This window comes from Cupressus sempervirens, chromosome 10, assembly GCF_028749045.1.
Source record: "Cupressus sempervirens isolate cs-2001-9-10 chromosome 10, ASM2874904v1, whole genome shotgun sequence".
NCBI lineage: Eukaryota > Viridiplantae > Streptophyta > Pinopsida > Cupressales > Cupressaceae > Cupressus > Cupressus sempervirens.
The window spans coordinates 413783269-413793319 of record NC_143127.1 but is presented as its reverse complement, the minus strand read 5'-3'; the positions used below and the strand labels follow the sequence as shown (position 1 = coordinate 413793319).

The following is a 10051-nucleotide window of genomic DNA, read 5'->3' as shown; positions in this document are numbered from 1 at the left end:
ACATTATGAGCAATAACCTTATAGATATTCTTAGCTTTAAGCTTATCTAAAACAACACCGTCAGGCCACTTGCATTTAATGTATCTATAAGAGTCCACATGGCAAAGAGAAGGAATATCCTTGGAAGCTAGAGAAATTAAATTATAGGTTTTCCTTTGAGACTGAGGTAAATTAAATCTAATCTTGAGATCTTCCCAAGGGATAAGAGAATCATGCTCAAAGATATCAGCAAATTGAGAAATACCAACTGTAGCCTAGGACTTGGCAGAACACCCTTGGTAGAGGGCTAGGGGCTTATTATTCAAGCTCAGATTCCACCAGATGGATCTCTCTCTATGAAGGTGACAATCATGATAAAAATCCCTATTGGTGATAAATTCTTGAACATTTTCCCAAGCTCACCAGATGGATCTGAAAATCGGTGATCCTTGGACCACAACCGGGAACTTACCAACAATAAGATCACATAAAGGGAGATTTTTCCAAGATCTAGCCTGCTTGGGAAAACCTCTCTCAATGTTGTGTCTAACAAGAACTTTCCAAGGACTATCACCCTCCATAGATTGAAAAATCCATTTGGCGGAAAGGGCTATACCTTGTAGCTTGAGATCTTTTAACCCCAGTCCCCCCAGGGACTTATCAGTATGACACCAATCCCATTTAACAGCATGATACTTCTATTGCCCTTGCCATCGGACCAGAGAAAATGCCTGATGGCCTTCTGAATCTCAAGAATTTGGTAGCTATTGAACATCCAGGCAGAGGAGTAATAAATACTATAAGAAGATAAAAGCTTTTGACAAAATTGAAATCTCCTAGCCAAAGACAAGGATCTGTTATACCATTTATTAAGTCTATTCTCAATCTTGGCCTTAACCCAAGCCCACATGTCCTTGAGAGAAGGATCAACAGAATAGGGGATACCAAGATACTTGACTATATTTTTGGGGCCTCTCCATTGAAACTTGTGCTGGAAGAACCAATCAAGAGGCTGATCAGTCCAACCCAAGCAAATAGACTTAGCTTGGGAGATTATAGCACCTGAGATGGCACAAAATAAGTCCAACTTAATTTGAAGATTTTTAAGGTTGTCGTCAAAAAGCTCAAAGAAGATAGCAGTATCATCAACAAAGTGACTATTTATAAGCTCTTCATTATTAGGCAAGTGAATCCCTCTAACCTTCGGGGACAGAGAATCTTCTCTAAGGATATAGTATAAAGCTTCAATAGCAATAACAAAAAGAGTAGGAGCTAGAGGGCAGCCTTGCCTGATAGACCGACTAAGAGGGAAAGGGTCAGAAATAGAGCCATTAATCTCAATTTGGGCACAAGCATCAGTTAGAAGAGTTTGAACAGCCATGCAGAAGAATGGAGGAAAACCAAAAGATTGCAACATCATGATAATGAACTTCCATTCAACAATATTGAAAGTACCATGAAAACTTATTTAAGATATATATATTCTTAAAGTTTTATATTTTTATATTTTAAAGTCATAAAATCAACCAAAATTAAATTAAACTTGATTTTCTACACCCATAAATATCGACATAAACTAATAATATACTCACATGAAAACATAATTTTTCTTATATAAACAAGGCTTTGAAAATGGCTTATCGAATTCTATTTAGGACATTGCATATACAAGGGACATCCTTTCAAAGGAGACCTAAACATGATTGGACTTAATGTATGTTAGATTAAATTAATATAATACTATTATAAAACTTGACAAATTGATAATTATTTTTCTCAAATTTATAATAGGATCTTACAATTAAAATGCTATTGTACAGCCATCCACCCATAGGCCCTGCAATTCCAGGTACCCAGGATGGAAATTTGATTGGGTTGACTCGCAGGATTTTCAACTCTCCAAATCTGAAAGGTAATCCGCTTCCTTCTCGGCGGCGAAAAGTGGCGTGGTAGCGGAAAAATTAGCTCCCGCCCTCTGACTCCTCCTCGCCTGCGGAAAAAACATCTTATTCCTTTCCTCCTCCTCTCCATTGCACATCACCAACATCTCCACCACTTTCCTCATCGACGGCCGCCGTTTGGGATCCCTGTTTGTGCAAACCAGACCCACCCGCAACACCAACAGCATTTGCTCGATCCATTTCTCTTCCAATATTCGCCAATCCAAAACTCCCATCTCTCCCCTCCCTATTATTGTGCTGCGGATCCACTCCACAATGTCCACTCCTTCGCCGTACTGCACCTCATTCGTTGCCTTCATCCCACTCACCAGCTCTAACACCACCACTCCAAAGCTGTACACGTCAATTTTCTCGCTCACTTTCATTCTATGGCCGTACTCTGCGCATCACGATTTGTAATTGATAAGTAGAAGGTATGGGTCAATAAATTTGACTCAAAAACTACATCTAGTTAAATTTTATGATAGCAATAATGATAATGTTAATGGCGCTAAATTATGACAAGATACTGTAAACTAAACAAACTAGCATTTTATGGAAGAAGATAAAATCGGACCTGGAGCTATATATCCGTGAGATCCCACATAGCCTGAAACAGAGTACTCCTCGCCCAGGTTATTAAGAACTCTGGCCAGACCAAAATCTGCAATTTTAGCCTCTAAATCTTCATCCAGCAAGATGTTGCTGGATTTCACATCCCTGTGCAGAAGTGGAGGCGTGCAATCGTGATGCATATAGCTCAGCCCACGAGCTGCGCCCAGTGCGATCTTATATCGGATCGGCCATGGAAGCCCCAATTGCGGTCCTTGTGAATTCTGCAGACGCTCCAACAAGCTCCCGTTGGGCATGTACTCGTACACCAATAGCTTGAAATCGGACTCTTCGCTTGAAATGCAGCAGAGAAGCTTTAAAATGTTGGTGTGCCGGATGAGACCCAGTGTATCCACCTCCACTTCCCCCAATTCATGATTCCGCTGCAAATGAACCCCTTTTCTCTTAATTTTTCCCCAAGATCTGCTCGTGTTCCGGATCTTCTTCACCGCTACGGCTTCCCCAGTCTGCAGAATGACCCTGTATACTTTTCCGGCGCCTCCGGATCCAATAACATTGTCCTCCGACAAGTTGCGGAGAATGTGCAACTCGTTCAGCTCTGGCAAATGGAAAGACGTCAATTTCCACGATGGCGTGCCCCTCCCTTTCCTCACACATAACCAACACACACAAATGGAGCCAAGTGCCATGGCTGCTAAGATCACAGACGGTACCACAATCGTAGCCAATCGTTGAGAAGATATCCTGTCTGAAGGACAAGACTTCAGCATCAAATTCTGACCTCCGCATAATCCTGGATTACCGAGAAAAGCGTCCTTGTAAGCCGAATTGTCCAGAGCGGCAGGAATTGGGCCATTCAAGCGATTGTCGGATAGATTGAAAATAGTGAATGAAAGTTGTCCTAGATCTGCAGGAATTTGGCCAGAGAGCGAATTATTTGAGAGATCAAGACTGTTCAACGATGGCAGCTCGCCCAAGGACGCCGGGATTTCGCCTGTGAGACGATTTGTACCCAGATTGAGAATAGAGAGCTTCTTCAATGATGTTAAACCCTTGGGAATTTCTCCAGACAGAGAATTGTGATCAAGCTGCAGAGTACTTATCATCGTCAAGCGCGCGAGCTCACTTGGAATGGACCCTGACAACTGATTGCTGCTCGCGTTTAAGATCTCGAGACTTGTCAGTTTTCCAATCTCTGAGGGAATGCTTCCGTTGAACTGGTTGTTGTTTATTTGCAACCTAGCCAGGCTTTTTGCTTGTCCTATGGCCGCAGGAATCTGACCTACAAACTTATTGTTATAGAGTATCAGCTGTACACGGCTTGAAACGCTCCAAAGCCCTGCAGGAATCTCACCACTGAGCTGGTTATCATTCAACTGCACAAACTGTAAACTTTCACAATCCCCTAAGGATGAAGGTAAACTTCCATTGAAATTATTTGAAGCTAAAGCCAACCCGTACAGCATTCCATTTTTGCACAGATTTTTGGGCAGGGGGCCTTCCAAACCGGTTCCCGTGACATCGACCATATAAAGATCAGAATATGTACCCAAACCCTGGGGCAGCCATCCCTTGAGCGTGTTACCATACAGATACAGCTTCGTCAAGTTCCGCAGCATCCCGAGCTTTGCAGGGATTTCTCCGGTGAGCTGATTGTCTGGCAGTATTAGCTGCTCCAGAGATTCCAGATTGCCAATTGTGTTAGGAATATCGCCGCTTAGCTGGTTCACAGAAAGATCTAACATAGATAGGCTTCCCATTTCGTCGATGTTAGGCAGAATCGGCCCAGACAAATTGTTGCTCCAAAGGTACAAAATCCTCAACTTGGACAGAGCAGTTAAACTATCCGGAATATTGCCCTTCAGCTGGTTCTTAGACAAATCCAAGTAGTCCAGCTCCGTTAAATTACCGAAAAAATTCGGAATTTTACCTTCTAGACTACAATTATATAGTTCTAGATCTTGGAGCCTGTTCAATTTATAGAGCTCTGCAGGTATCACGCCGCCTAGGAGAGGATTATCGCCAATGGTGAATTTCCTCAGGGTTGTCAAATTGGCGACAAAAGAAGGGATCGTGCCCGTCAAATTATTCCCGTCCAAGGAGAGCTCTTGGATGTTCGGCAACATTCCGAAGGCAGGGGGAATGGTGCCGCTGAAAAAATTTAGTGCCAAATTCAAGACCCTCAGCTGCCTGAATTCACTGATTCGACCCGGCAGGCTTCCTAAGAAGTCATTGGCGGACAAATCGAGCACTTGCAAACCCTTGCAATCGAACAGGCCATCGGGAAATAACCCTTGGAAAGCATTACCGGTGAGAATCAAATTCTCCAGACTTGGAAGAAGGCATATTTTAGAAGTCAGATTGCCTGAAATTGAAGCGCCGGTGAGATTAAGTGCAGTGACGACCTTGGAAGAATTGCAAGAGATCCCATTCCAGCTGCAGGGGTTTTCGTCAGAAGCATTCCAGTCCGTCAAATTATTACCTCCGTCAATCCAATCGTTCTCTTTTATCTGCAGAAGAATTTTGCCGTCTTCCGAGATGCAACTGCAATGGAGAAAGAGAAAAGTGAGCGTGCAGAAGAAAAGGGCAAGCGACCGCTTTTTCTGAGCAATTCGGACCATGGCCGGAGGCCTGTACGAACCTTCAAACCCTAACTCGACGGCAATGTCGCAAACGGGAAATTTAGAGTTGAGAGGTTCCTCCACGCATCTTCGTTTCTCTTGTGAATCATTGTCGCCAGAAGAAGCGGAAGAAATTCTCACCTAATCGTGGGATAACATTCCAAGAAATAGCGGCGAAATTTCCTGGCAAATGACTTAGGTGGAGCAGGCGAGGAGGTCTTATCGAGCATTAAAAGGCGGTCGACATATTTGACTTCAAAGGTGTAAAGTCGAACCTACGCGAACCAGGCGAGGTTTTGTCAATGGGAAAATAGATATCTAGAAAAGAAAAAACTCCGGCACGTCAGTATTTGGTTGAGAACGTGTTGCAAATGGGTTTTGTTGTTTACGAATAGATAAACTTGTATCGTAATTATATATCTTATTATTGGGGAGAGAATAATAATCCATGGAGCGTGTAGTTCTAGAGTGTCAGTAATGACATCGTCATTGCCGTCATTTACAGGTAAGCTGAGACGTAACTACGATATAGAACATCCAGTTTGACGCAGCTTTCTCCTCAAAATACAATAAAATAATTACTAGGGATACTTGTACCACATGGAAGGGCATATTTTGGGGATGCCGCATAGTTGATCAATTTTTAAAAACTTGAAAATGTCATGGATTTTTTTGATTTGATTTTCATGATTTGCATAGTTTGTAGTGTAAAACAACAAAAAAATTGAAAAAAAAATCACCACTTTGTGGAAAAGAAAAGTTTGAGTTTGTTTAGTCTTTAGTGCATATTGTCTTTAGCCTCTCCCTTTTTTTGGTTTATCATTGAAACAAGTTAGAGAATCACACTTTTCTAATATTTTAAGAAAATGTGGTAGAGGGATTGCCTATATAGGCATCATTAGGTCTATGAAGACTTTTAAATTAAATTTTATAATTAAATTAGAAATAAAATGTTATGTATTCTGTTTTTAATTTTTATTATTAAATTTAAATTGGTTATCTTGTTACAAACATTTTCATGCTTGTTTATCAAATTTTATTGAAAAATGCTAAGACAAGGAAGGTTGGGGAGTGGGGGGATAAGGTTGGGGAGGGGGGAGAAGTTTACCTTTTAAATGATAGTTTGAATAATATGACATCTTTTAACATGATGGAGTTATCCCCGCTAGTGAGCATTTATGAGATGCATAAGGAGATATGAAGATATAGGTGGCAATTAGATTAATAATTACAACCCTTTCGATGACCAATTTTTGGAGATTACATTTTATTTGGTAATTATGGTACTTTAAAGGTCTCTATGAGTCTAATTGCTATTATCATTGAGTGTGATAGAATGGGTGAGGATAGAGTTAGAACTAAGCCCAATCAGCATGATGAATGTAAAAATGATATCATGGTTTAGCACATCTGTTATGAAGGAGGGTTTATCAATTTATTGAGAGTATCAATGTCTACAATGAAGGTGTGTTCATTCAATATGCTACTTCTTGGGTGGATAGAAAGGTTACTATGGGATGAATATTGTTTGAAGTGAATGAAGGAGTGATTGCGAAATTGATAGGGCTCCCAACTAAAGGAAGCAAGTGAGAGAAAAGAAGTTGTGTTTCTAATAGTGACAACCTAAATGAATTCTTTAGAGAAAATGAAATCTTAGTCAAGTTGCATAGAGGCTATGAAAGAGACAAGTTGCAGGAACCTTGGAACCAAGTATGCTTTGTGATTATGAAAGAGTTCACCCTAGTGGGTAGGTAGATTAGGGTGTACTACTTCTATCACATGTCATTATTAAACCATTTTTCGTAATCATAGTCTTATCCTTTTTCCTTTTCATCTCCTTGGAGAGTTTTGTGAAGGAGGCAATAGAAAATACCAATAATCAAGGGAAAAAACCATCCATCTTCATCAACGTGCGATTTTGCATATTTATCATTTCCACCTTTCTTTGTGCCCACCCAAACAAATAATGGTGCATGGAGCCCCTAATTCGGATACCCCCCCCACTCCTTGGTCAACATCTTATAGACCCCTATCCCTAGCAAGAAAAAATGCATTAGGTATCTAAGGGTCAAAATTCTCTCCTAAGGTGAAACTTCAAAAACCCCCACTCCGATTGTTATCGAGAATGGGTTGAGAGGACACAAATAAAAAGCCTCGTCTCCTAGCAAGACAAGGGAAATAATTTTCATGTTTTGCAAAAAAAACTATAATCACCATCCAAGAAAGTATCTCTAAGAATGATGATGAGGCTAGTGAAAAAACCAATAAGAATGAGAGAAACCTTAGGAGGTCAAATAGATTAGCACATAGTGATAAAGGACAACATAGATCATAAAGATGACAGAGAGTTAGAGGTTGCAATTGAAGAGCATATAAGTAGATATATTAATATGTCTAATTGGAGATTCGTAGATTATAGAGTTTTGATATGTATGAGATATTCACTGATGAATATATCTCTAACACTAGAACATAGCAATCCAATATCACTGATTTGATGTAGTTGGATAATCAATTTAGAGTATTACTTTGTTGATTTCACATAATAGATACAATATAGATGACATTAATCTTGTATAACAAGTTGTGATTTGGTGATTTGATCAAGATATAGTGAAGGATTAGACATTACATTATTTATCCTATTTTGCATTGTCAAAGATATGATTTTGATCTTATGATCTCTTTGAGTTTGCAAGAGATGGATATATGATGAATATGTAATGTGAATGGAAGGATATTATATTGAGTAAAGTGATGCAACTATGATTTGGAGCTTCATCGAAATGGTTCTCCTAGCTATGATACTACTAGTTAATCCAATATTATACTGTAAGTCCATTTACCTTTGTAAAGTGGCTATATTCCTTGATGTATTTTGGTAGTGTGCTCTAGGCTACAGGCTTGAGTGTAGGTGCATTCTTTTTTTGTACTTATACCTTTAATAGGGTACTTATTATTACAGTAGTGAGATATTTTGGGTATGATCTCCATTGAGGTTTTCCCCTCAATCAAATTTTCCCTGATAACCAATCATGGTGTTATGATGGTATTCATGTTATTTATCTTACTTAGTTGCGGATTCAAGCTATTATTTTGGTTTAAGAAAGTTGAGAATATTGTTGCACCATTCCACCCTCCTCCCTCCCTTGAGAATATTGTTGAGAAAGTTTATGTTCATAGGAGGAAAAGAATTCCTTGAGGTCCTAAAGGAAGACACAACATGTTATGCTCTTGTGACCTTGCCTAGGAAGGAGTAGAAGAAAACAAGGAAGGTTAAGGAAGAACCAAGAAGGGAGGTAGGACCAAAGGAGGTAAGAGACCTATTAGAGAAGTACAAACACATCGTGACTAAGGATCTGTCAAATACCATTCCACCTATTAAAGAGATTAGCCACAACATTGATTTGATCCTTGGTGCCACCTTGCCTAAGGAAGCTTCTTACAAGTTAACTCCCTAGCAAAATGAAGAAATGGCCAGAAAAATCCAAGAACTATTGCATAATGGATTGATAACAAAAAATTTGAGTTCATGTGCAATGCCCACCTATTAGCCCCTAAGAAGGAAGGAGCTTGGAGGTTGTGTATAGACTCAAAAGCAATTAATATGATTGTCATTAGGTTTAGGTTCCCTATGCCTAGGATTAAAAACCTATTGGATTGTTTGGGAGGTGCAAGGTACAATTCCAAGGTGGACTTGAAGAGTGGATACCACCAGATCAAGATAAGGACTGGAGATGAATGGAAAATTTCTTTCAAAACAAATGGGCACCTTTATGAATAGAGGGATATGTCATTTGGCTTCACAAATGCACTAAGCACATTCATGAGACTCATAAATGAAGTGCTTAAACCATATCTTAATAGATGACATCCTCATTTTCAACACAACTAGGGATGAACACCTTATACATTTGGATATGGTTTTGAAAAGGCTATCTGATGAGCAATTGCTAATAAATTTAGAGAAGTGTGTCTTTTTATAGGAAGAATTGGTACACATGAATTTTTTAATTTCCAGGGGGAACCTAAGGATGGATCTAGACAAGGTAGATGCCATATTAAACTGGCCTTCTCAAAAGTAAGAAGTTTTCATGGACTTTCCACCTTTTACAAGAAGTTCATCAAAGGGTTTAGTCATATTTGTGCCCTAATTTTGGAGACCATCAAGGGTGGATAGAATTAAAAAAATTCATGCACAAAGGAGGTTGAAGAATATTTTCAAAACTGAAGAAAAAAATATCAAAACAACCTGTATTGGTCTTTCGTGATTTTCAAAAGGTTTTCACTATTGAAAGTGATGCATCCAATGTAGTCATAGGAGCAGATCTAAGCTGGGATGGAAGACCTATTTCTTTTTCTAGTGAAAATTGAATGAGACCATGAAGAGATATTCCTCTTATAACCTAGAGTTGTACGCCTTGGTGCAAACATTGAAAAAGTATAGGCATTACCTCCTACCTAAATAATTTGTTGTTTTCATTGAAAATCAAGCCCTAAGTTTTTTGACTAATCAGGAAAAGTTGAGCCATATGCATATAAAATTGGTAGAGTCTATTTAGACCTACACATTCACCATAAAACAAAATAAAGGAGATGCCAACAAAGTGGTCGATGCTCTGAGAAGAAGAACCTTGATTGTGCAAGAAGTTAGATTGCAGAGTGGAGGCATTGAATCCTTAAAAGGTATGTATAAGAACAATGAATATTTTCAAGATGTATACAAGGTTTTTTCTAAACTTTTAGAGGCTTGTCATGTTCAATATTCTAATTCTTTGATACAAGATGACCTATTGTTCAAAGGACATAAATTGTGTATACCTAGGTGCTCAATAAGAGAGAATATCATCAAGGAAAAGAATTGTGGCAGTATAGGAGGATGTTTTGGGTTGGACAAGACCTTAGAACATGTGAGAATACATTACTTTTGGCCCAAGA

General features: G+C 39.2%; 1 protein-coding gene across 2 annotated transcripts; it reads right to left on the bottom strand.

Moving 5' to 3' along the window:
- Positions 1–1739: 1739 nt before the first annotated feature.
- Positions 1740–5474, bottom strand: LOC149534460 (uncharacterized). 2 transcript variants are annotated; one of them, XM_089803702.1, is made up of 3 exons: positions 5134–5273; positions 2497–5036; positions 1740–2319 (listed from the first exon to the last, which is right to left on the bottom strand). In XM_089803702.1, exons 2-3 carry the CDS (start codon positions 4616–4618, stop codon positions 1871–1873), a joined length of 2571 nt encoding a protein of 856 aa, XP_089659828.1. In that variant the 5' UTR covers positions 4619–5036; positions 5134–5273; the 3' UTR covers positions 1740–1870. The 2 variants fall into 2 exon arrangements, with proteins under 2 accessions (XP_089659828.1, XP_089659827.1); XM_089803701.1 differs by having other exon boundaries at positions 2497–5474.
- Positions 5475–10051: the final 4577 nt, after the last annotated feature.